At 52.3% G+C, this 27,171-nt stretch overlaps 2 protein-coding genes across 2 annotated transcripts; one reads left to right on the forward strand and one right to left on the reverse strand.

Annotated features, from left to right (window-relative positions):
- The first annotated feature begins 4,265 nt into the window (after positions 1 to 4,265).
- Tprg1l (tumor protein p63 regulated 1 like) lies at positions 4,266 to 7,849 on the forward strand. The gene is made up of 4 exons (XM_027398477.2): positions 4,266 to 4,579; positions 4,683 to 4,859; positions 5,785 to 5,938; positions 6,678 to 7,849. Exons 1-4 carry the CDS (start codon positions 4,305 to 4,307, stop codon positions 6,870 to 6,872), a joined length of 801 nt encoding a protein of 266 aa, XP_027254278.1. The 5' UTR covers positions 4,266 to 4,304; the 3' UTR covers positions 6,873 to 7,849.
- Positions 7,850 to 8,261: 412 nt separating this feature from the next.
- On the reverse strand, positions 8,262 to 22,928 carry Wrap73 (WD repeat containing, antisense to TP73). Its single transcript, XM_027398476.2, has 12 exons — positions 22,796 to 22,928; positions 19,497 to 19,649; positions 18,688 to 18,804; positions 16,406 to 16,478; positions 14,285 to 14,388; positions 12,436 to 12,522; positions 12,156 to 12,290; positions 11,981 to 12,058; positions 10,554 to 10,659; positions 9,520 to 9,645; positions 8,915 to 9,106; positions 8,262 to 8,569 (listed from the first exon to the last, which is right to left on the reverse strand). The coding sequence occupies exons 1-12, from the start codon at positions 22,862 to 22,864 to the stop codon at positions 8,427 to 8,429; spliced, it is 1,383 nt and encodes a 460-aa protein (XP_027254277.1). The 5' UTR covers positions 22,865 to 22,928; the 3' UTR covers positions 8,262 to 8,426.
- Positions 22,929 to 27,171: the final 4,243 nt, after the last annotated feature.

Consider the following 27,171-nt stretch of genomic DNA (forward strand, 5'->3'; position numbering starts at 1 on the left):
GTCCTGGAACTCACTCTGTAGACCAGGCTGACCTTGGAACTCAGAGATCCGCCAGTCTCTGCCTCCTGAGTGAGGGGATTAAAGGTGTGCAGGCCTGGCTTGTTGTAGCTCTTGTGTGCAGCCACCATGGCCCCAAAACCAAAGTGGACACACACACCTCCACACTGTGCCTAATCAGTGTCTCCATCCCTTCCTCAAAACCATCTTTACCAGGTCTCTACTTCCTCCCAGAACCCACAGGGCAGGGTCTCTGGATGCTCCCCATTTCTCTCCATTTCAAAATGCTCCCCACCAAGTCGCTCTGCTCCTTGTCCCAAGCAGAGGGAACCATTTTCTCTCTCAAAGCCAGTCTCAGTCCTTGCTTCTGAGTCAGCATGTCCTGGGGGGTCCATGTCCTGTTGTCTCTCTAGCAGGAAGGTGTTCAGGGTTGGTTTGCAGGTTGCTGAGCTGGAGCTCAGGTTCTGCCAGCCCCTTCCCTGCAGATACAACTAAGGTCGCCTATCCCTAATCCTACAACCTTGGTCCCCAATGCTCACGGTCCTTGTCCACCCAAACATTCTCACACTGGCTCACTTTCTGCCCTCTGCTGCTAGTGTGTGACCTTGGGGAAAAGTCTGCCATTCTCTGGACCTTGGGTTGGACACATAGCTGCTGTCCCAGTGCAGCTCTGCCCTAATTTATGACACTGAAGAGCAGTGTTCACTTAGGTGGAAGCACATGGAGGCAGGGGTAGAGCACGACTCTCTCCTCCCCTGCCATCCAGGTGCCCAGGGCACAGGACTGCGTGGACCTAGGGCACGGGCACTGGTTCCCAAGGGGTCAAAGTTCTAGCTATTCCTGTGTTGATATGGCAAGACCTGTTGACAGACCACGAGGTTCAACTTGGCGGATTTATTGGGGTCAGAGGGCTATGGGTGAGGGGTTCCTTAGAGCATGGGCAATTCACAGGCAGCTGCATCACTGGGAGCCCATCCTAGAACGGGTGAAGATTCTGAAAGCTGACACCCTGGAGCTTCCTCAGTGGCTTGTAGGCAGCTAGATGGATAGGAGTCTCCTCTCTTCGGCAGCTCCTACTGCTTATATAACCTTGTGAGGGACAGAGCTCTGCGTCCAGTCAGTTTCAGGGACTGAGTGTTAGTGAGCAAATTCCAGAGGGAACTGCTACACAGCTGCCCCTGCCCCATGAAACACGGAGGGAAGGCAGCCGCCTGGAACCTTGCAGGCCCACAGCAGAGGCTCAGTTAAGAATAAAGCCTAACTACTGGCACAGGATAGCCCAGGTGGTACGAGGAGGTGAGGCGAAAGACTGCCCTCTGAATGTAATTCCCATCATCATTCACTACAGCTACTATCCCCAAGAAACACTCAAGGACCGGCCTACTGAGCATCCCACACAGAGAGAGGAGGTGGGAGATGGTCCTTAGGGTCTCACCTTAGATTCTGGCCACAACCTTCTGGGCCCCTCTGTTCTAATTCTGTCTCAGCTGTGTTCATGGATAGAGGTACTACAGTTCACAGTGTAAGGTAACCTGGTGAGGGTGGCTACACCCATGTTTGGGCGGCCTTTTTGGTGATGCAGCTGTTTGGGGGTCATCCATATTCCTACGAGTAACCCCTCATCTCTACAACTGAGCCCAGTACGGTTATTAGTGTGCTCAGCTACATTTGAGCAGAACTGTTATTCTGCTCTGTTGATAGTGCCCTGTCTAGGGTGAGCACATCTTGGGAAAAGTTACAGCAACACGGTGCTGGCACACTCAATGCTCCCAATGCCCATGGGTGACATGATGGCCCCACTGTGACAAGGTCACAGAGGCACAGAGAGCTTATGGGAGAAGAGGACCAAGGTTCTACCTGCCTCTCCATACTGAAAGGAACACAGGAGGTTGGTGGTGCTCACAGCCCCACTAACTCAGGCGGTCCAAGCACTCGCAAGGGGGCTGGTCTGGGGTGCTGGTTGACAGAGAAAGGCTGGGCCTATGGTGAGAGGATAGGTATGTGGGTGTGTTGGGCCTCCAGTCTACAGTAGGAAGCAGCAGTTCTGAGTCACACTGCAGGCCGGGCAACCTTAGCCTCAAGTGACTGCAGCACCTCTCTTGTTACTGCCAGGATGGATATCTAGCAGTGAGTGACTAGGGGGGAATACTGTGTGGTCCCCAAGTAAGTCCCAGCTCCAAGAGGACCCAGGGACAGAAGGTCTGGTATTCCACGTGGAGGGGCTCTGCCCATAACGGGTGTGTGTCCTCTGGCTGTCGGCACTTACAGGACCACTCCCAACCCATCTCCCAACCCTGGCACGTACAACAGTGGGAGGAACTTTGCCATGGTTAGAGAGCCCAACGTGCCAGTCATAAGCAAGGGGCTAGATCCACAAACCTCCCTACCAAGTACAGCTTCTACATACAATCGTGCACACAGACAGACACGAAGCAGAATGACAGGTGCAAACAGGACTGTAACAAAGAAGGTAACAAACACAGAGCCCTGATGAACAGAAGTCTCTCTCAGGGAGTTGTTTTGTTGGTGCCCCTAAGATGGCTGTACTCCATCTTGGCTCAAGGGCAGAGTTCAAAACTGTCCTCAGCAAGTCGTAAGACCTAAAGGTCAAAGGTGGCTACAGTAGGATGTCCAATCTTGGCCTTGGCTGTCTTATTCTAAATAACAACAGACCTGGTCTGAGGTGTGGTGTACTCCTGACCCAGTTGAATCTAAGCTGTGGTTATTGAACCCTTGGAGAAAAAAGGAAAAGTCTGTTTGCTCCATATAAATGTTACCATGTTCCCCTTTTTGGTTAGGGTATGTAAGAGTGGTGAAAAATAAACTCGTGGCATTCAGTATTAACTGAATTTGCCCTCCTGATCCTATCCTATGTTTCTGTCTTTTCCTTTAATGTCTCTAGCTAACCTTTATTTAGTCCACACTCCCCCTCTCAGGTACAAGCCTCGGGCTGCTTGGCTGGCTCCAAATGCAGCCCGGAAAAGACAGCTCTCCACGTTTTGAACCAGGACTCCATAACTGAACACAGTACATAGGAGGTAAAAAGGCTTTGGGGTGAGAGGGAACATGACAGGGACAGGAAAGTCAGAAGTGACCACTGGGGTGAGGATTTAAACTGTTACAGCCCTTGGAGCCTGTGGGGACAGTGCAATGGAGGGTGGCCTGGGGGTCAGTCGGGCTCCTGGAAGGACCGCTGAGTCCAGGACTGTGTCCAGTATCTGGACAGAAGACGGAGTTCCCTAGGTCAAGAGCAGACCAGGAGACATGCCTACTGTGAACTGTTTACCTAGGCCATCACTTAAAGGGAGCCATTACTCCACAGTGACCCTGCTGGATTGGGTGGAGTGGGCTAAGAAGGGTGTCTCTCCCATGAAGGTGCTGCAGGGCCCAAGAACACCCCGTGGTGTTTTCTTCCCAATCCCTCACAGCAGCACTAGTCTGTGATGTGGTCGCTTAACTGTGCATCGTGCCTGATATGAACAAATGCCCAACATTCACCTGACCTGCACACACCCTAGATGTAGCCCTGAGGTACCCAATCACCACAGTGCACATACCATAAAAAGCCACAAACCCAAAGCGCACCTGGATGTCCACGTCCACACCTTAGGTACCCAACATCCCCAGGGGGCCCACCCAATGTGCCCGCATGCCTGAGGCGCCCACACACGGGGTGTGCACACCGAAGCACCCACAATCCCCAGATGCCACCATCCCCAGGCCCGCACCCCCCCAGGCCCGCACTCCCACCCCCCGGGGCCCGCACTCCCACTCCCCGGGGCTCGCACTCCCACCCCCCCGGGGCACGCACTCCCACCCCCCCGGGCACGCACACCTCCGCGGAGCGCCGCACCTCGCACCACACCGTAACCTTGGAAAAGGTGAAGGGCGCGGAGCCACTGAGCGGACGCACACGGTCGGGGCGACGCCCCTGGCCAGCCCCGCCTTCCGCGCCAGGCGGCGGCTTCCCGAATTTCCTCGTCCTCGGCCGGGAACCTCCCCTGCGACCTGCACCTTTCCCGTCGAGTAAACAGGAAGCGGCTCCTGCGCGTGGCGGCTGCTTCCGGCCCGGGGCAGCGGCGATTATGAACGGCAGCGCTCTGGAGCCAATCGCAGAAGACGGCCGGGGAAAAGCCAATCGCGAGGCTTGGCCGGCCCGGCCCGGAGGCGGATCCGGAAGGAGGGGCCTGAACAGTGCAGCCAACCGCGGGGCGGGCGAGGGGGGGACGGGACGGGGCGGGGCGGGGCGCGGCCGGGCTGACGCCGGGGCGGCGGCCGCGTCCGAGGGGCCGGCGGGTGGCGGCGCGATGCTGCAGCTGCGGGACACGGTGGACTCGGCGGGCACGAGCCCCACGGCGCTGCTGGCGGCCGGCGAGGATGCGGGCGCGGCCCGGCCGGGGGCGGGGACGCCGCTGCGCCAGACGCTGTGGCCGCTGAGCGTCCACGACCCTACGCGCCGCGCCCGCGTCAAGGAGTACTTCGTGTTCCGGCCCGGCACCATCGAGCAGGCGGTGGAGGAGATCCGCGCCGTCGTACGGCCCGTGGAGGACGGCGACATCCAGGGGGTGTGGCTGCTGACCGAGTAAGCCGGCGCGAGTGCGCGCGCGCGGAGCCGGCGGGAGCCGCGGGGCCGGGGCGGGGGGCGGGCGGGGGCCTCGGTGACAGGCGCTCCCTCCTCTCGCCAGGGTGGACCACTGGAACAACGAGAAGGAGCGGCTGGTGCTCATCACCGACCAGTCGCTGCTCATCTGCAAATACGACTTCATCAGCCTCCAGTGCCAGCAGGTGGTGAGGGTGGCGCTCAGCGCGGTGGACACCATCTCCTGTGGAGAATTCCAGTTTCCTCCCAAGTCGCTCAACAAGTAGGTGCACCCGCCAGCGCACTGCGCGTCAGGGTCCCCTGCGGACCCCCTAGGAGTGGTTTTGCCCCACTCTTTTGTGGGCTACAGGCCTCATCTTGGAGGACCAGCGGAAAGGCCCCTAAAACAGAAGCTGATGACTTCAGGGTGGGCTGCTCTGCCAGCACTGAAACCCACTTACCTGTTAGGATGTGTGGAGTCCCCGCAGTTAAAACTGTGTTGCATACTTAGCACTCCCCAGATCGGGCATTTTAACCCCCAGCAGGATGGGAGCATACGGTATGTATTCAGTCTTCTCTGGCTGGTTGTTTAAAAGTAGATTGAACGTACTAAAAGCCGGATGTATTGAAAACACCCGACAGCCAGTTTTCAAGAGCTGGTCAGCTTGCTGTGAAAGAATGATTCTGAAGCTTAAGAGGCCCACACCCCAGCCCACAGTCTGTGGAAATTTGAATAGGGAATCCAGGAAGCTAATGGCTACAAGCTTAAATGTCATTCAGTAACACATTAAGAAAAAACCCATCCATGATTTGGCCAGATTGAACTGTGTGCCTGTTTCATAGGCAGTAAAGACGAGGTGTCAACCAAGGCACTAACTTCTTTTTTTTAAGATGATTTATTTTGTGTATTGTTCTGCCTGCATGTACACCTGCAGGCCAGAAGAGGGAGCTGGATCTCATTACAGATGGTTGTGAGCCACCATGTATGTGATTGCTGGGAATTGAACACAGATCCTCTGGAAAAGCAGCCAGTGCTCTGAAACATCTCTCCAGCCGCAGAGCATTAACTTCTTACACTTGGAAAGTACTGGAAGCGGCTTGTGGAGACTACTGTTACGCCAAACCACAGCTCTCCTTGCTACCCCTGATGCTGGCTGCAGTGTTGTACACCTGTGGTAAGCAAGGCTTTCTTTCCCTTCTTCCATCAGGCGAGAAGGCTTTGGGGTTCGCATTCAGTGGGACAAGCAGAGCCGCCCTTCTTTCATCAACAGATGGAACCCCTGGTCCACAAACATGCCCTATGCCACCTTCATTGAACACCCGATGGCTGGCATGGATGAGAAGACAGCATCTCTGTGCCAAGTAAGCACATCCAAGGCCCTTGGACCCAACCGTGATGGGTGGGTGTATCCTAGGCTATACAGTCTAGTGTGAGCACTTGGACATGCAGCTTCTGATAACGGGGAAACTAGACACTGGGGCCTCGGAACTGAGGGAGACCCCCGACTATCCCACTGCAGGATGCTCAGTCTGGATTGGGTGAGTTAGCGTGGGGAAACCCCATGGTCCTGGTGAGGGCTCTGCAGGTGCTGCTGGTGGTGCATTTGGATACTTGGGAAGTGCTGAGGGAGCCCTGAGGTTCTTCAAAAGGGCAGACATGCAGCACATAGAGCATTGCTTACACGCATTCCAAACAGGCTGAGAGAGTCCTGTCACTCGGTGACATCACAGTCCTCATAGATTCCTTCATCTGTGATGTTACTGGTCAGTGAGCACACAGCGCACCAGTGTGTATAGTGTGTGGTGACTGTGCCATTAGGGAACACACTGTGTCACTTGAGAACACATGCATCTGTGTGAGAGGTCTGTCTCTTGATTGCATCTTAGTGCATCTTAGTGACAGAGTGGTTGTTACTATCTAGAGTTGACTGGACTTAGCGCAAGTCCTGTTGTGATGTCCACACAGGACGAGTTGCATGATGACACAGCTCTTAGCACTTGCCATGTTGTTGGAACGTCTCAGAATCCTCCTCTCCCAGTGTAGTGGAGTACTGTGGTCTACCTCGAGGCTGAGCCTCCATGTGTATTCTCTCTTTTAAAGTTGGAAAGCTTCCAGACTCTCCTGATCCAAGCTGTCAAGAAAGCCCAGAAGGAAAGCCCACTGCCAGGACAGGCGAACAGCGTGCTGGTGCTGGAGCGCCCACTCCTCATCGAGACCTACGTGGGGCTGATGTCCTTCATTAACAATGAAGCCAAGCTGGGTTACTCCATGACCAGGGGCAAGATAGGCTTCTAGACAGCTGTTTCCTCAAGAAAACCAAGGTGGTAGGGACTCGGTGTGCAACCCCATGCTACCCACTGTGGCTGGAGAGAACACGGGCGTTGTCCCTTTAGGTGTCTGAGTAGAACAGTCAAGTGAATTATATATATATATATATATATATTTAGTTGGATATTGGGCACCTTGGCAACAAGAAGGCAGAAATATTAACTGTCCTCGTGCCACTGTGTTCTTCTGTAACTCACATAAAAGTTTTTCCACTGTCCCTACTGGGCTTGTTCTTCCTGCCCTGTTCCTCCAGCATGCTGAGCACAGTGTACCTGGCCACTTCTGCTGTGTGGACTATTGAATACAGGGCGGAGCACAACAATTCTGGAGCCTGCACATGCATTAACACCCCAGCAAGTTTTGTATTTTGAAATTCAGCCCATTTTTAAAAAGCTAAGTACAATAGCAGCTAGCAGACTAGTTACCAAGAAAGATTGCCTGCCTGGCAGCTTCTAGTGAAACTGCCCTTCTGTGAATATGTTTGGCCTAAAGTCACACTTTATAAAATTCATCCAGGTTGTATTCAGCAATTTTCCCAAGCCCAGAAAAGGTCAGTTTCATGACATAATCCAGCCCCTTCTGGAAGTTGTGGTAGTGGGTTTACATCATCCTGTCTCTGTTTAAAAGGGACTGAGTAGTTTAAGAAGTGCATGTTTATTAATAAACAGACCAGCCTGTAGCCTCACACACACACACCCCAGGAGCCTTCAGCCCCACTGAGCTTTGCTGAGCTTCAACATACCAACCACACATAGCTTGCCCCTGTGGCTCCAGCATTTGTCAGTACAACTGGCCTGTCACTTGATACCTCTACCGCAGCTTTAAGTTAACCAGCATGGATGTGACTATAGTGTCAGGGCCTGGTCCAGCGGAAAGGTGACCTTGGATGCACCTGGTCTTTACCCCATGCTTTTGGTCTTACAGTAAAGACGTTGAAAACCAAATGAAGTTGCTCCGTTTTGAAGTTACTATCACAAAAACAGGTGTGCCAACCAAAGACTGTCTTGAGGCCTGAGGGACTGAGTGTGCTGGCGGGCTGGGGACCCTCCATAGGAGTCCTCTTGACAAAAATTCAGATGGGCAAGTACACAGTCCGGTTAGAATCCTGGTTTGCAAGTCCCAACACTGTGGTCTGGATGCTTTCAAGGCATTTGCTAGAGATCATGGAAGTATGTTGAAGCACTTTGATTCTACCAGGCAGAAACCAGGACCCTGCTAACTGCCTTGTCAGGCCAGAGACCTCGCATCCCACATGGGGACAGGCATAGTGCTGGGGCCTCACAGCACTTTTGAGTACATCCTGCTGCAGAGGGGCTGGAGAGGCCAGACAGGCCTTGAGGAAAACAATCACCAGTGTTCCGTGGATTAGCAAATACCTCTTTTATATTACAACTTTATACATATTTACAGAAACACCTCACTACAGAAAACTGAGCACCAAGTATCCCATCTGGAGAGCCTGTGCAGATGTTGCTTGTGTTGGGACCAGCAGAATCCGCTGCCTCTGATTCCACTCAGGTCCTAGGCATGGCCGTCCCGTTGTCCACAGGCTGTGCCAACTTCCTCCTTGGTCTCCAGGAAGCAGAGACAGAAGTGATCCTTGCTAAGGAGGGCCAAGGAATCCCCACTTAAATGCCAGCACAGTCCAAGCACTGGAAAGTCACCTAGAGAGACAGACAGGTGGTTAGAGGGTGAGAGCAGAAACCAGGACCAGGGAGGGCAACCTGGGATGAGTGAGGAACCTGGTGAGCCCGAGGCTGAAGCCAAAGCCTGTAGAGCTTAGGGCAACAGGTCCCTCTTCAGTGTGCACACTGTAGGGCGGCAGGTCCCTCTCAGTGTGCACACTGTAAGGCGGCAGGTCCCTCTCAGTGTGCACACTGTAGGGTGGCAGGTCCCTCTCAGTGTGCACACTGTAGGGTGGCAGGTCCCTCTCAGTATACATACTAGGCAAGGTCCTACAAGGTTGCTGAAGGGGATGATGTCACTGCTGTTTTCAAGAATCTGCTCACCTTCACCAGGTACCTGCACCGACACACAGCCTGCTGGGGACCACAGGTACACCTTGCTCCCCCCTGTACAGATGGCCAGCCGTGGCTGCTGTGGGTCCCACTGAAATGTGCGCACTGGAGACATGTGCTCTAGGACCACAAACAGCTTCAGCTTCTGAATGTCCCAGATCCACACAGCATTAGGGACATTGTCTGCAAGGAAACAGATGGGACACCATGTTAGTGCTGGCCCTCTTTGAGCAAACCCTGACTCAAAGGGTGAACTGGTTTCTTTCTCGGGGACTAACACCCAGAACAAAGGAAAGGCCTCCAAAGGCCACAGGCCCCTCTTCCTGTGGTTTTTACATTTGCAAATGTAGAAACATGCAAACAAAACCAGACCCACAGAGACTAACTGATGTTCTTGCACAGTGAGAGGGCCTGCAGGAGGCAGTAGGTGGTCAGCCAGGACGTGGGCTGACTAGCAAGAATGAGCTGCTATGAAGAATGCCCTCTTAGCAGAGAACCAGGGACAACTACCCTCCTGAACTTCGTTTCTCCATTTCTACTCTTGGCATCAAAGGGTGCAGTGAGCAGCTGACCTGCCCTGTGAGTATGACACTGACCGTTTCTTGTTGCCAGGAAGTAGCTGTCAGAACTGAAAGCCAGCATCCCCACACCCATCTTAGGGTTCGCTCTGTCAGCTACCGGCTTCAGAGTCTGCAAGGAAACTGGCCCAGAGGCGATCTCATCTGGAACACCAACAGGGAGGACATGCTGAGGGCTCTGTTCAAGTGGGGGAGGGGGCAAGCAGACAGGGAAGGAAAACATGCCAGGAAGTGTGGAGCAGATTTGCTGGGTGGAGGCTTAAAAATCCCAACAGCTGTGGTAAGAGGCTTGTCCATAAGTTCCCTAGGGGACAATGGTTCTGCTGCCTAGAGGGCCCCAAGTGGGGCCACAACCATGCAGTCTAGAGCCCCAGTGGAAGGGTACATGCTTAGGTCTGCTTTCTGAGCTAGCCCCAGCTAGCTGCACATCTGGCAGGTCTGTCTACCTGCACATCTGGCAGGTCTGTCTACCTACCCATTTCCAGCACCTATGCAGACGGCTGGCCACCCTTTTCCAGCTGGGAGGTGAAGAGAGATTATCAACCGGCAGAAGAGGTTAGATAAACACCAGCCAGTGTGAGCAGCACCTCTCAAGCCTGGCTACCCTCAGCCCTCCAAACCTGCCCTGTCTGTCCCCCTCACAACTTCAGTCTGGAGTCCCTGCCCATTCCCCTGCAGGGCAGGGAGTGGAAGCTCAGAGCCCTAGTCCAGAAAAGACTGAGCCTCCAAGTATATGTCTGCTCCTGTTCTCCCCCCTCCCAAATGCTGAGCCTCCAAGTATATGTCTGCTCCTGTTCTCCCCCCTCCCAAATGCCTCCAGGGTCCATTCAGAGAACTGTGTCTAAAGATGCCTTACAGGGCCAGGGCTGTTATCTCAAGCTACTGTGACAGATGGTGTGAGGGCACAGGGACTAAAGGGCAGTGTGGGAAAGGTGACCCCCATCTCAACGCCCCCACCCTAACTAACAGCACCTGAGATTCACGGGGACAGGATTCTCATCTAAGAAAGAACAAGCTTTCTCCCATGGAAGACACAGCCCTCTGCTGCTTACATTTGCTCTCTGAGGTAGAGAGGGCACCAGCCATTGCTCGGGGTGGTGGGAAGGACAGGTGGCCCAGCCCCAGCTCTGGGATCTTCTCAGCTTCCTTATACACAACCTGAAAAATATGTGGCCACTAACCAGTTTGACAAGAACCAAGGGCTCAAGGGAAAGTGGCCCAACCTAAGTGCCAGATGCCATGGCTACTGGGAAGCAGCAGCACCAGTCTGAGCCCTTGCAGTGAAGGCCAGCTCAGCTGCCACATCAGCCCCGTATGGTGCACAATGTCACAGCAATGCACAAGCGGCCTGTGGGTGCCAGACCAGGCTGTGGGAGCAGCAAACAACCAGGCCTGACAGTCTTGCTGCTAGTGTGGATCTTAAAGGCCATGAGTTGGAGCTTGGCTTCCAGCCTGTGGCACTGCTGGGGGTGGCGGTAACTTTAAACAGTTTGTGGGGGGAAGGCAGGTCAATGGAGGTGTCTTTGAAGCCCCTATTGGGACCTCACCTGCCCTTCCTCTCTGCTTCCTGGCCACTGTAAGATTAGCTTTGCTCTGCCATTTGTTCCTTACCACAATGTGTTGCCTTGACACAAGCCCAAAGCAACAAAGGGACCATGGACTGAAGCCCTGGAAATTAGGAGCCAAATAAGCCCCCTCCTCCTTTAAATTGATCCTATCCCGGGTTGTCTGTCCCAGTGACATAAAGCTGAACCACACAGCACAGTCCCAGGTAGAGAAACCACCCCACACACAAAGAGAATTAGATGCATGAACCACAGGCAAACCTTGGCAGCCTCCATGGCCAGCCTGCATTCTGCTATGCCTCCCCTGAGCTCCGGCCAAGTTCAGCCACTGCTACTAGAAGAGCACTCTGACTAAGCCAAAGCCTCGCCTCTACCCAGCTCTTCCTCCTTCAGAGTTCTGGCCTGTAGTCCTGGCCCCTCCTTGTCCTCCGCAAGTCTACCACCTCAGTGGATGGGTGACCTCTATAGGGAAGCAGAAGTCTGTCCTTGCTGCAGACCATGGACAGAAGATAGTAGACTCAACACTACAGAGCTACAGAATATGCCTTCAACTGTAGTATCTTTGTACTTCCTGGTTCCTGGACCTGGGCTGCCCCTACCCAAGGTCTGCACAGGACAACTCTACTGGCCCTGCCCTGCTTGTCTGCTGAAGTCCAGAGCACAGTGCCTGGTAGGATGGCAGATGCTCAAGATTTCCCAGTCCCCTTTGCAAACACCAGGGACCTGCAGAGGATGGAACAAGAATGAACACAGCATCTGGTCCAGAGGAACCTGGACTAGGCATGCCCTTGACAAAGGAGTATGTTAGGGTGCTGGGCAGGGAAGACAACATCACAGCAACTGAGGAAGGCCAAGAGCAGCTCATAGCACTGGAGAAACCACCATGCTCAAGTGAAGATATATGAAAGACTTACTGCCTTGGGATTATTAATGGCTGCAGGGTGCCCAAACTCGGTGATCATCTTCCAGGTCACGTGATTAAGGAGGCGCACCTGGGGAAGGAACCGTGAGAATGGCATGCAGGCAGCTCATGGAGCTGCCAGTGTCCTGCAACTCAGGTGTTGGCCTGTGCCCTGGGCCATTTCCCACCTTTCCGTCGTAGCTCCCAATGGCCAGGAACTGACTGCTAGGACTCCAAGCCACAGACTTGATGCCCAGGGACCACTCATAGGCGCAGTATGCTGAGAGCAGGCGGCCGTCCAAGGAGTACAGCAGGACCTTGTACTGCAGAGGAGACATTGAGACATGTCACAGGCACTGAGCGCAGTGCTTCAGTGCCCAGCGGCTCGCTGCACTAAAAGCACACACAGGTACCCGCAGGTGAATGCTCTCGAGAAAGGGTGTGCTGCTGGCAGGCCATCTGCTATACCTCCAAGCAGCTGTCCCACGCTGCCAGCACACAGCCATTCGGGGCCCACTCGATCCCTGTGAGGTCCTGGGTGTCGGTGTCAAAGTGCTGCCAGACAAGAGAAAAACTCGACAAATAAAAACACATCCTTGGATGAGCGCATTTATTTTATAGCCAATGCTTTTGGCACATGCATCATTTTATATGTAGCTACAGACAGACAAAATATCTGCATGCTGTCCTGTGAATGAATGCACACAGCGTCCATGCCAACCTTTCTGGGCAAGGCCCGCATCCCCTCATCTGCCTGCACCTGCCTTCCCCAGCATGCCCCCTAAGATACTCTCCTAACACCTCTGACACTGAATGTGTTCATTGGTCTGAAGCTTGTGTGCACGGAGAGTAATGTGCTCATCTTGCCCAGGGCCGACTCAACAGCATTCCTGCCACGCTGCAGTCCTTTATCATTTATTACAGAACTAGCAATTAATATTCTAGGTATCAACTCTAGAATATTTGTTACCATGAATCTATACTGGCTGCATATAGAATATATACTGAGTGCTTTGTATTCTCAAATAAGCCCCAGAGAAAGGAATTCCTTCTCACCCATGTGTCAGTGGTAAGAGCTGCAGCCTCTGGATCGCACACTACATAGCCTTAGTTTTTCCCTTTGATATAACACTGAGAAGCCTCCTTCAATCAGTTGCAAGTCACATGCCCCCTGAGACTTAAGTTTGCCAGGATGTCACATCCAGGGGAGAGACGTGAGACACCTGCTTTGTTCAAGATCCTACCCACCTGCCTTCCTGGCTCTGAGATATACCATGCCCTACTTTTAGAGAGGTGTTAAATGTGCGTGTGGGTATAAAAACTAGAAGCCTTGTGGGATAGGAAAAGAAGACCTCAAAAGAACTTTCAGAAGGAACTTTTGGAGACTTTTTAGAAAGGACTTTAGAGAATTTTTAAGAACTTTTTTTTTTTTTTTTAGAATTTATTTATTATGCATACAACATTCTGCTTCCATGTATATCTGCACACCAGAAGAGGGCACCAGATCTCATAATGGATGGTTGTGAGCCACCATGTGGTTGCTGGGAATTGAACTCAGGACCTCTGGAAGAGCAGCCAGTGCTCTTAACCTCTGAGCCATCTCTCCAGCCCTTAAGGAGAACTTTTAAAGAGAACTTTAAGAGCGCATTTAGAGAAAGAACTTCTGAGAGAGCTTTTAGAGAGAAATCTTAAAGGGAGCTTTTGAGAGAGAACTTTATTGGGAAGCCTCCATTTTATTTATTTATTTTTTAAAGATTTATTTATTTATTTATTATGTATACAGTGCATGCCAGAAGAGGGCACCAGATCACATTACAGATGGTTGTGAACCACCATGTGGTTGCTGGGAATTGAACTCAGAACCTCTGGAAGAGCAGTCAGTGCTCTTAACCCCTGAGCCATCTCTCCAGCCCCATGGAAGCCTCCATTTTTGAAGAATAAAGAGCCATGAGAGAAACATGCGTGTGAGCTGGTTTATTCCCCTCTCACCCTCAGATTCCTTTTAGAAAAGCCCTACCCACCTGCTGTCTAGTCCCTAGCCTGGGGCCCAAGAGAATATCCAGGCTGGAACTTGAATGCTCTTGTTACTCCTGGTGGGCAAACAAGAGGGTCAAAGTTCATGCCAGCTTCTAATGTGCACCAAGTATGCATTGCGAGGCCTGGATCACACTTAAGTGTGCACTGCGTAAAGGAACACCCAGTACCACTGCCCTCTGGCCATGGAAACCTCCCTACACCAGGGACTTCAGAAGCCCCTGGGAGCATCAGGAACACTGGTTCTTCCCCCCTTCCCCACCAGCAAGAGAGGACTCCCTACCCGGAGGAGCTGCCAGTCACTGCACACGAAGATGCTCACGTAGTCCCTGCAGTCCCGCCTCTCTGCCAAGGCCAGGTAGCGGCCATCCCTGGTGAAAGTTATTCCTGTGGAGAAAGAAGGTAAACTGGAACCAGAACGTGGACAAACACCAGAGCACAGCAGAGACTTTTTAAAGGGACACAGGAAAGAGCCAATCGAGAGAAGGGGGAGCCCCACAAATATGGAACACTAGGGTTCTTCTGGCCCTGAATCAACCTGAGTACCTGATTCTTGATGTGTCACAAATGTCCCTGAATGAATGCAGGGCCTAGCTGGCTAACATGTTTCACAAAGGAAACTATAAAAGCCAGCTAGCTATGGGGTGTGGTGTGTGTGTGTGTGTGTGTGTGTGTGTGTGTGGTGTGCGTGTGGTGCGTGTGCGTGTGGTGTGTGTGCGTGTGGTGCGCGTGTCGTGTGCCTGTGGCGTGTGTGTGTGTGGCGTGTGTGTGTGTGTGTGTGTGTGGTGAATGCATGTGAATCCAGGCACACTGTGCCATTGAGTATACACGTATGAGGTTTAGAAGACGACCTTGGTGTCTGTGTCCCCATCCACCTTGTCTGACAGAGATCTTTTGCTTGCAAGTGCATACGGCCAGGCTAGCTGGCCGGCAACTTCTGGAGTTCTCAGTCTCCAGCTCCCATCTTGATGTAGGAGTGCTAGGATTACAGACGTGTGCTATCGTGCCTGGCCCGTAAGAGGGTTCTGGGGACCTGTCCTCCTATCCTCATGCCTACACAACAAACACTTTATACACTGTGAGGTCGTTCTGTAGTCTGTTACTGCATTTCTTTTTTGTTTTTATTTTTTATATGTGTGTATGTCTGTGTATAGGTATGTGCACAGAATGCAGGAGTGCCTGCAGAGGCTGGAAGAGCCCCATTGCCCCGGAGCTGCAGTTATAGGCAGTTGTGAGCCACCTGCCGTGGTTGCTGGGAATTGAATAAGAGTCCTCTGGAAGAGCAGTCAGTGCTCTTAACTTCTGAGCATCTCTCCAGCCCACCACTTCTTATTTTACTTTTGAACTTATCGTTTCAAATAACTAAATTAAGATGAATAATCAGAACAAACTTACTTAAAAACATTAAGCAATTTTTCCTCTACTGTATTAGCATAAAAAGCCCAAGGCCAAGGTTGTTGCTCCATGAATGACAAGAACATTTCAAATAATAGAGGACTAGAGGACCACCCACCAGGAACACTTGCATTCACATTATACACACACACCACACACACACACACACCACACACACCACACTCCCACACACCACACACTCCCACACCACACACGCCACACACACACACACACACACCACACACACACACACACACACACACACACACACACACACACACACACACACACACACACACACACACACACACACACACACACACACACACACACACACACACACACACCACACACACACACACACACACACACACACACACACACACACACACACACACTCACACACACACACACACACACACACACACACCACACACACACACACACACACACACACACACACACACACACACACACACACACACACACACACACACACACACACACACACACACACACACACACACACCACACACACACCACACACACACACACACACACACACACACACACACACACACACACACCACACTCACACACACACACACACACATACCACACACCCACACCACACACACTCTGAAGATAAAAATCCTAATTAAAAAAAATAAAGTTAGTGAAGTGAAGCTGGTGGCTAGGTGCCAAGGGCAAGCCCTTCCAGACTCTAATGGGAGGGAGCTGAAGACCCTGTTTAAACAGAGAGAAGAGTCTCCCTCCCAGGATGCCATTCCTCTCTGCTCCTTTCCACAGCATCTTGTTGTCAAGGAAATGGCATGGAGGGGCTCTTGCTTACACAGGGAGGAACAGGCACAGAGGGGAGATCCAGGAGATATCTGAAGGCATAGAGGAGGCTGGCTGGGAGGGGTACACTGCTGTAGCCACGTCTATCTGTTCTACCCTCCAGAACAGTTACGAAGACGACTATGTGTGAGCCGTCTGGCAGACTCACCCTGCTGACAGGCTTTGGGATACTTGATGTAAGATACAGATTTTGTGCACAGGGACCAGACGGTTATTCGAAGCTGCCAGGGAGAATGGGAGAGAGAAAGGAATTAGGATGCTTCCCATCTTTAGACTCTTGAAGCTGAATAAGATAAAGATGGACTCACACTGTATGCTCACACGAAATTTAACTTAGCATGCCTGCACAAATAGCTATGAAAAGTGACACCACAGTGCAGGGCTGGGGAGATGGACAGGGGAAGACCTTACTGCTCAGTGGGGAGTGGAGTTTGCAAACTTAGCACTCTCCAAATGCCAGGTGGGTATGGTGGCCTGTCTAAAATTCCAGCATGTGTGAGAGAGACAGACAACTGGCTAGCCAAAGTGACAAAACTTGAAGAGCTCTGAGTTCAAGTGAGAGACAGAGCCTCAAAATAAAAGGTGGAAAATAACCAAGGAGGACACTTGAGATCAACAACGCGTGAGGTCACATATACAGAGGCACACATATCCAACAACAACAACCCACAATGCAATGCTACTTCAGTGCTCCTAGACTGCTATTTCAAATCCTGATGCACACCCTAGGAAAGCTGAACACTCCATCTGCACTAGCCAAGCAGGATCCTCTGTCACTAGAAGAAATACAGGGGAAGACCGAAGCCACAGGGCTCCCCACAACTCAGATCCCAGCAGCAGAACAACAGCTGACTAAGTTCCAGCAAGCCTTTCCTTACCAGGAACGAGAACAGCAGCCATGCCTGCCAGGAGGGGCAGTGTACAGGCATATTTAAATAATCTGTGAACTGCTGTTAATCATACAGTGTCATATGCATTGCAGACCCCAAGAACCCCCCAAAAAAGGGGGGGAGAGAAAAATGGCTGTTATGCACTGGGGCCAAAGGTGCCCCCTGGAGCCAGCAGGCTCTCAAGGCCTAGCAGTGTTCTGTGACGTGTGTAGGTGTCTTCCACTGCTCAGGCACCAGCCCAATTGACCCTCTTCTTGTCTCACAAGAGGCAGGGCCTTCCTCCATTTTGTAGCACCCTCATATCGATATATCCTGCCCTGAGAACAATAACCAATGAGCTAACTGTCCTGAGTGGGAATGTGTCTGACTCTCAGTTATATGTCCACTCTACTAAACAGACGGGTGCCTATAGGTCACCTCCTGGCCACCAAGCATAGCTGGTGCTAACTTAAGTCTGTGGGACTTTTAAAGGCTAAAACTTAAAAACTAGGAATAAGGTAGGACATGGTGACACAGAACTTCAGTCCCATTAGTCAAGAAGCAGAGGCAGGCAGATCTCTGAGAGTTTGAGGCCAGCATGGTCTACACAGCTGAGTTCCAGGCCAGTCAGAGCTACACAGTGAGACCCTGTCCCAAAATATAACAACAAAGGTGTCTTCCTCGGGGTGCCCTTGCTATGACATGATATTCCTCCACACCTGATCTGAATATTCACTGCAATGCCACCAGCAAAGTGCCTATGACCTCGATAGTTGAAGGCCAACAATGTCAGAGACAACCTATACATTTCACTCTGTTCAAGCGTTCCTTTCCATTTCAGTATGCGCGTAACTGGATAAAGTTGCATTTTCAAAAATGTTTCATAAACTTTAGAAAGGGTAACTTTCCCTTTGGATCATTAACTGAGGGTCTGAGATCTGGAGGCTGGACTTTGGTCTGCATTGCTCTCAGCATATGGACAGTTGACCAAGCTGTCTGGAAAACTCCCAAATGATCCTCTATAAACCCAGGCCACATGTCCCTGTAAGATGTTAGCACAACAAATGCAGAGGCGACCCTGCCTCCTGCTCTAACAGCTTGTAACAGAAGACACAGACTTTTCTTTGCAGGATTTTGGGGTTCTCTCCTTCCAGCATGTACATTCACAGGACTAAACTCAGGTGGCCAGGCTTGGTTGCAAAAGCCACCTTGCCAACGCCTTTTAATGTTCAAGGGTCTGGAGAGATGGCTCAGTGGTTAAGAGCACTTGACTGCTCTTCCAGAGGTCCTGAGTTCAAATCCCAGCAACACATGGTGGCTCAGAACCACCTGTAGTAGGATCAGATTCCTTCTTCTGCTGTGCATGAAGAGAGGGCACTCATATCCTTAAAATGCATGAATAAATACATCTTTAAAATAAGACACCATTTAAGAAAAATAGGATTTAAAAATTATACCGGTTATGAACTCTGACCTGCATATTACTCCAGAACCCTGACTTTCACATTGCCAGGTTATTTTAGACACAAAGGACAGGATGGGCCACACTTGGCCAACTTACATGGAATTCAGTTGTATTCAGAATGTGACGGCCATCCGGGCTCCAACAGGAAGCAACCAGCCCTGCAGAGCCCTCGTCGATTTTGCAGTGCCATTCTGGCTGCTCCAGTGACCATACCTTGGGTCATAAAAGAAACACAGGGTTGCAAACCAGCTGCACCACCCTCTGTACCTCACTCTGTGAGGGAGAGAGAGCAGGACCTGGTCACCTCAGACCTTAATTCTTGGCAATTTTCTGTGCTTATGTCTCTATCACTAGGACCTCATTTAGCTAGGCTCTTTGAGTACTGGAACACTGCCTTCTAGCGTGCCCTAAAACACCCTGTCTAAGCTGGTCCACTGCTGTTGGCTAACGCCTTCCACTCTGGAAAACATGCTCAAAGACTATCATTTTAGTGTAGCTTTTTTTTTTTTTTAACATTGAAAGTATTTTAATTAAACTATTAGAGAACATTACGTATTTAAACAAAGAAACTTTAGAGTTTCATTGCATTTTTTTTCAAACTTGAAAGGATACAAAAAAAAAACATAAAAAAGAAAACAAACAAACAAAAAAAACCCCACTCCTTCCTAATTATACCCCCGGGAAAGTTTCCTAATTGTAACTCTGCTACAGTAACAGCACCAGGCCAATTACACATGCCATGTGAGTGCCCCCATCCACACATGGGACACACTTAAATGAGCCTTACCTATATGTGACATGTGCCCTGCCTACACACACCCCATCTGTAAGTGGCACACACCTACACAGGGCCCATAGATAGGCAGCACCCATCTGTATAAGTTCCACTGACACGTGATACACACCTGCACAAGGCCCCGTCTGTACATGGCACACAGGATAAAGAGGGAGTCTGCAGACCATTCTATGTGCTGGATCTGGTCCAGGCATGTATACAGCTGAAGGATCTGAAGGGTCTTCACATCCCGGACCACTAGCCGGTACTGGACACAGGAAGCCTGAAAAACCAGGCAGAAAGCACTCAGTAGTGTCTGCTCTCCACGGAGAGGGGGCGAGGCTCACAGAACAACAGTGCTGCCTGGCCTCAGTGGCATCTCCTTCCTTCTTGTCTGATGTGTTTCACAGTTATTTAGCTTCACACGGACCAGCAGTTACAGAGCTCATTCCAAAGTTGGAGCAAACAGATTTAAAAGTCCTACCACCCTAGTTTCATCATAACACACAGTGTACATCTGTAAAATTATCAACTGTAACCCCAAGATTTGTGTAAGTAAATTTATTTTTTAAAAATTAGATTACCAGACAGAGCCAGGTATTGTGTGCATGCCTGTAATCCCAGCACTGGGGAGGCAGACACAGGCAAATCCCTTAGTTTAGAGTCACCCTGGTCTGCAGAGTGAGTTCCTGGACAGCCAGAGCAAGAAACTCTATCCTAAAACACCGCCTCCCCTTGGGTGTGATGGTACACTCCTGTAATCACAGCACTGGGGAGGTACTCAGCTACTTTCTAAGCCTGAGGCCAGCTTTGCATATTATACTAAAGTCCAAGAGCCAAGAAGTTGCACTAGCCGGAAAAGCAAATTTGGATCCCCAGAAGCCACATAAACCTGGGTACACTTGTTTATAATCCCAGTGTCCCTGTGGTCAGAGGGGAGGTGGGGACAGGAGCTTGTGGGACAGCTAGCCTGGTGTATGCAGTGGAGAACGAGAGACCTTGTCTCAAATAAGGTGGAAGTCAAGCGTAATATTCTGTGTTGTCCTCTACCTTCTGTGTGTTGTGACACCCGTATACCACTGCACACTAACATGGAGACACACATGCATGCCGTGCACGCGCAGATTTTTTTTTAAGGGAAGCCTAATTAGTATTGTGCAGAAAAGAGAGAGCACAAAGGCCAAGCACAGCTTAGAAGGAGGCCCTGTCACAGGTTTTCACACTATAGCTTTGTGAGCTGTGAATACAAAGTTACCAGCTACAATGAATTCCTTATGAACCACTGACAGAGACACTGAGACTGGAAACATGGGCTGCTTTGCTCAGTATGGCAAGACTCCCAAGAAACAATTACCAAGAGTTCCACAGTATTTTGATGAGTGGGCAATCCCAAACACAAATGTAGATAACCAAAAGCTCTTTGATGTTAGTTAGAACTTTCAGAACAGTAAAGCAACCCTAATCTGTGGAGGCACTTAGGTAAAATGTATCAAGGCAGACACTGTGCAAAAATGTATCAAGGTAGACACTGTGCAAGTATGTGTGTGAGAATGTGGTTAATTCTCTCCTTCTCCTTTAAGTGGGTTCCACAACTCAAGTGGTCAGGCTTGCATGGCAGTAAAAGGTAAAGTGTATCCAGGTGTGTGTGGGGGGGGGGGAAATCTCCTTCCTCCTTTACATGGGGTGTGTGTGTGTGTGTGTGTGTGTGTGTGTGTGTGTGTGTGTGTGTGTGTGTGTGTGTGTGTGTGTGTGTGTGTGTGTGTGTGTGTGTGTGTGTGTGTGTGTGTGTGTGTGTGTGTGTGTGTGTGTGTGTGTGTGTGTGTGTGTGTGTGTGTGTGTGTGTGTGTGTGTGTGTGTGTGTGTGTGTGTGTGTGTGTGTCTCTCCTTTCCCTTTTAGACAGGTTCCAGAACACAAGTTGTCACGCTTGCAGAGCCCAAGCCATATCTTTATCTGCTAACACCATCTCTATCCTGACACTTCCTACTTTCTAATGACACATAAGGGTAATCTCTATCCCTAAGGCTTGGAGAAATACTCCAGGAGTGTGGATTAAGAACCAAGATAGCACCGGGTGTGCTATGGAAGACCTTTAATCCCAGCAGTGCTCAGGAGGCAGAGGCAGGTGGATCTTTGTGAGTTCTAGGACAGCCTGGTCTACAGAGTGACTTCTAGGACAGCCAGGGCTACACAGAGAAACCCTATCTCAACAAACAAAACAGACAAACAAAAAGATCCAAGAAAGCCAGGCGGCGGTGGTGGTCCATGCCTTTAATCCCAGCACAGGGGAGGCAGAAGAGGGCAGATCTTAAGTTTGAGGCCAATCTGATCTACAGAATGAGTTCCAGGGCAGCCAGGGCTACACAGAGAAACCTTGTCTTGAAAAAGTAACAGTTTTTTTTTTTTTAAAGGTACCTGTTCGTTAAAAGAAGATAGATGCATAAAAGGAAGCTCATTAAAAATTATGATTTGTTTGTGGGAAGGGTCCTGCACTAGATATGGCTTATGGATAGGTTAGAGGACAACTTGCAGGAGCCTGTTCTCCCTTTCTGCTACCTGGGTCCTGGAGACGAGACTCAGGTCATCAGTTTTAGTGGCAGGTACCTTTCCTGGCCAAGATACCCCACTGACCCAGAACCATAGTTTTAATAAGACATGAGCCTTTGTCCTGGTGACTTCCTAATGCCAAGCGTCTGCCTTCTAAGTACACAGTGGTCAGATTGGTGTATTTTTGAACACCGTCCTGTCACCCATAGAATGTACAGCTAACATCCAACATTGGGGCTGAAAGGCAGTTCCTTAAATAACTGCATGCGATGGCGGAAAAGGGGTAGTGAGGGCCAAAAATGAGGGCACCATTTTAAACAGCTTACAAGCGAAAATGGTCATAAACCATTGCCGTTTGTGACAAAATAACAATGAGCTGGCATCCCCTGTGCCTCAAGCGCGTGAGAGCAGCATCACCCAACTTTGATAAAGGGAAACCCGAGCAGGGAGGCTGGCATCCGCCCAGCCCGGGCCACCTGCTCCAGGTCCCCCTCCCCTCCCCTGACCACCTGCCAGCCGGAGTATCAACCTACTGGCAACTCCACCCCTGCCCTGCCCTGCCCTGCCCTGCCCAGGCCACCCGCTCCACGCCCCCCCGTTCCCTACCCGGGCCACCTGCCAGGACCCCCTACTCCCGCCTGGGTCCCTCTCCTACTTCAGGTTCCTTTTCCCTACCCTGATCACGTACCTAGTCCCCCCACGTCCGGCCCGAAACCCCTCCGCCTGGTTCCCCAACACCGCGCCTGGCTCGAGTCCCCCTGGCCGCCCCCCCCCCGCGCCCGCCGTCCCGCTCGGGCCCCCTTCCCGCCCCCCTTCGGCCCGCCCCGGGCCCCCGGCACAGGTCGCGCGCACGCATGGGCTCTGCCCCGCGCGCCGCGGCTCACCAGGTACTTGCCGTCCGGGGAGAACCTGCAAAGCAGGCCCGAAAGCTTGAACGACTCCGAGAAGTTCATGGCCGCGGCCAGCCCGGGCCAGCACAGCCCCGAGGTACAGCCCGCAACCGCCGCGAGCCGCGGCCGGAAGTACGGAGGCGGAAGCGAGCTGCGGCCAATGGGAGCCCCTAGCGGCCGCGCGGCATTGTGGGGCGGGGAGTCCGAGCCCGTGCTTTAAAGGCGCCGAGCGCCGTTGCGCCACAGAGGATCTCCGCGCGAGCCGCGGGACGCAGGGCTAAATCCTGACTTCAGATGAGTCACAGTGTAAATATGTTCCCAGATGCTACATGGCACGAACTTAGACTGGAAAACTCCCTCGTCTGAAATTTAGATTTTAACTAGACGCTTGTATTTGTAAATTACATTTATACATATTTATTTTAAGTATACAGTGTATACAGATAAACCTATTTTGTAAGTAACAAAGTTCCTGTTACCGGGGCTAGGGGCGCGGCACAGATGGCGGGGGGCTTCCTTAGCTTATGTGGAACCCGGGTTTCTATCCCCAACCCTGCATACACCCGGCACGATGGAGCGAGCACACCTTAAATCCCAGACCTGAAGGCGGAGGCAATGGCCGTTCAGGGTCACCCAACGTTAATTATAAAGTCTGAGGCCATCTTGGCTTCGTGAGACCTTTTCTCAGATAAAAAACAAAGCAAAGCATAGTATCTATATATTCTATTGCAATTTATTTTCTATGTGATGTTCAAGTATAAATATAGGTTTGCTTTGAGGTTTTGCTGAGGGAGAGCGACCACCTGCAGCGTGACCTCAGGTGCTCAGGTGCTTCGCAAGTCTCGCAGGCCTGTGGATGGGCTCGCCTTCCTGGAGGTCCTGGGTTCGAGTCTCAACTTAGACGTCCGTGATTCTCCCGGCATGGCAGCCCCGCTAGACACATCCGTGGGACAGAGCACCAACTGGGCTTCAGATCGCGCTCGCTCCCCGAAGCGCCCAATTCCTCACTCACGCCGCACCCCAAGTCCTCTGCCCCACAGGGCTCCCCACTCCCGGCTCATTCGGGAGGCTGGTTGCTCTGTCTGCACCCAGCTCAGCCGCTGCCGTGGGCTCTGGGTCTCGAATTCTGAAAGACCAACAGGACCTGCTATTGTTTGCCCCAGCTCATAGCTGCGAACGAACCTCTTCCTTTCCGATGCAGCAAACTTCCAAGAATTAAATGAATACGGGTCCGGAGAGAACCTGGAGAGTGCGCGGAGTGCTGGCCTTTTCTCTTCCTAACCAGACCCAAAGTCTTGCTTGGTGTTCGGCCTGGTTCGTGGTCAGGCTTTCGAGTGACAGGGGGATCCGGTCTGCCCTAGCCCAACTCTCTCGCAGTGCCACTGGCGACGCTAGCGCAACTTCCAGGGCGGTGGGGACATCTCGGGCAAAGGCCACCCTGGCGAGCCTCTATGGAGTCCGGTGACTACGCTAGGTAGTGCACACCTGGTGTCCGAAGCCGACTCCGAACTCGTTCTCTGTGTTGTCTTTCCCGAGGGCCTGAGTGCTGAGAAGAGGGAAGGCTCGACCGCTCGCTTGCTCGCTTGCCCAGCGGGGCGATCTCCCTCAGTGCTGTAGACATCTCGAGCCAGAGACGAGCCCCCTGCCTAACCCCAAGCCGCTCTGTATGAGCAGTTTGTGGGCATCCGTTGGGCATCGCCTACTACACTAACACCCACGTGCACTTTCGACCGAGAAAAGACTGACACCCAGGGCTAGGAAACCCGGACGGACCGGGAGGGAGTAGGGTGCAGCCGGTGGCCCCCGGGGTGTACCGGTCCAGAAGGCACAACCTCTGGCTGAAGTTTGAAGAGTCGAACCCAAGATGGTTCGATGTATGAGCATTCAGTCGAACCCACTGAATGCTCGTTCCAAGCGGGCTGTGGTCTCCACCAGGCAAATCGAGGGGGCTTCGAACTGTTCTCCGAGGAGACCCGCTGGTGCTTGTCGGTGGACCACGGTTCTCCTCCAGGGCCTTCAGTCTTCGGGCTCGGTCCCTCCTCCAGGCTTCTCCGGCCAGGGCGAACTCCGGAGGAGGCGCAGCTACTACCCCACTGTGGGCACCCCTGACCCCCTGGGTTGCAGACGCAGGGCAGTAGGGACAGCGAGGGGGATCGGGGGAGATGGGCGTCTGGGGAGAGGGCGGAGGAGAGAGTCGGAGGGAGTCCAGGGCATCGGTGCCGACGGTGCCGACTCTGCACCTGTGTCCAGCCCCTCGGCGCCTGCGCACCCTTCCTGGGGCCCCGAGCCCCGCCAAAGGTCGCCGTCGGGTCCCGCTCCACCGAGAGCTCCCGCTACTAGCGCGCAGCCCGGCAGGGAGACCCCGCTGGGGTTCTGCTGGGCGACGCGCGCCAAGCGGTGGCGGGAAGGAGGCGGGAGGAGTGGGGCCCGGACCCCGACTCGGGCAGAGCCAGCTGGGGAGGCGGAGCGCGCGTGGGAGCCCGGGGCCGGGGTGGCCGGCCCTCCTCCCGCCACGGCTGAGTGCCCGCGCTGCCTTCCCGCCGGTCCGCTGCGAAAGGCGCTAAGCCCGCGGCGGTCCCTTTGCCGCCGCCTCCCCGCCCGGCGCCCATATAACCCGCCGTCCTGCAGCCCGCCCCGCAGCCCAGAGAGGAGGCAGCGCGGTGCAGCCCAGTCCTCTGCGACGCCCGGCCAGCCCCAGGTAGGCAGAGCTGGGACCGGTGCAAGGGGCAGGGATCCCTCACGCGGCTCTGAAGCTGGGATTGGGGTGAGCGGCAGCCGGGGTGCTAGCCGTGGGAACTGCCCCAGGGACCTTGCATCAGTGGCAGGAGGGGCCGGAGTGCGGCTACTAGTAGATTCCAGTTGGTGTCTCGGCAACCTGTGGGCCTGTTTCCTGCCCACCCTGTCCACCACAGGTAGCAGGCGGTCACCGTCCCGGGAGACGGCTTAGGTCTGGTGTTAGCGGGAGTTGGGAGGTACATGGGTATCCGACCCTGCAGGGAACGCAAAACCTGAAGGCCTCTCAGTTCTTGCCCTGGAAGCAGACTAAGAGAGAGCAAAGTCAGCTAAAACCAATCTAAGCCAATCTGGCCCCAAGATACGGGTTACCTAGGGGTTTGCTGCCCTTCTGTGTTTACTGTGGTGCCTCACCTGCCTCGCTGCTGGTCTTCCAGGCAGAGAATCCAGGCTTCCCGCGCTCTCTCCTGTTCCACATCAGCTCAAGCCCTTCTGAACTGGGCAACTAAGTTATGACCTTCTCTTAAGATGTGAGCGCATCTGTAGGCGCCTGTCCATATGCATACGGAGCTGGGAGGGGACAGTCAGGAAATACTGCTGACTTCTGACCCCCAGGACACTTGGCTCCCTCTATGTGCTGTGGTCTGTTTATTAATTAAGTGGACACTTGGGACCTGGGTTGCGACAATATTTGGGGAAGGTTGCTGTTGTTCTTGCTGTTTTTCTTCACTTAAAAATTAAATTGTGTGTGTTTGGGTCTCAGTACACTCACTGGTCAGAGGATGACTTCTGAAGTCGGTTCCCCTTTTCCATTATATCAGTCTTGGGGTTTAACTCAGATGTCCAGGCTGGGCTGCAGACACTTTTGCTTGTGAGCCTCGCTGCTCCTTTTTGGTTGTTGTTGTTGTCTTTGTTGTTGTTTGCTGCTGATGAGCTTTGGGAGAAAATAACACAGACAAATGATTCTCAAATTCTTGGTGTGTTGAAAATGACAAACCCCACACTGCCCCCAAACCTCCATCCTCTGAATTATTCAATGAAAAAATTAAAACATTACTTTATGGACAAAAGGAGAGTGTTTGAAATGTTGTCGTCCATGAATGTATAGATTGTGTGTGCAATTTTAAAAAATAAGATAGGTGGATTCAAAGATGTTGCATTACCACTAGTCTGGTGGGCTTGGGCTACTGGAGGGCCTGAGTGAAAAACTGTCTATCCAGCACAGGTACTTGTGGGATGCTGAGCAGTATGGTTCTTCTGGTGAAGGCTCTACAGAACAGGCATGCCCGCTTATTCGGATGGGCACCCCATTTGAAAACAGTCTGGGGCAAGTTACCTAATCCTTGGGAATCTCAGTTTACCCATCTGCAAAACAGAGTCATAGCAGTGCCTTTCTCAAAGGGTTTGGAGAAAATTAGCCAAGATGCTTGGAAGAGTGCTGATATCCACCAAGTGGCCCCCAAATGTGGTGGCTTTTGGTCCTAGATTTTGGCTATAGCCCCAGGGAGAGGGTCAGTTGCCAGGTTTTGGATCAATGATGGCAGCAAGGCAGGAATCTGCCTCTGAGCTGGGTGCAGGCTGGTGGCATTTGTCAGGAGTAGGTCTGGTGGTAAAGACGCTTCTGTGTTACATTTATT

This window comes from Cricetulus griseus, chromosome 2 (assembly GCF_003668045.3).
Source record: "Cricetulus griseus strain 17A/GY chromosome 2, alternate assembly CriGri-PICRH-1.0, whole genome shotgun sequence".
In the NCBI taxonomy this organism is placed as follows: domain Eukaryota; kingdom Metazoa; phylum Chordata; class Mammalia; order Rodentia; family Cricetidae; genus Cricetulus; species Cricetulus griseus.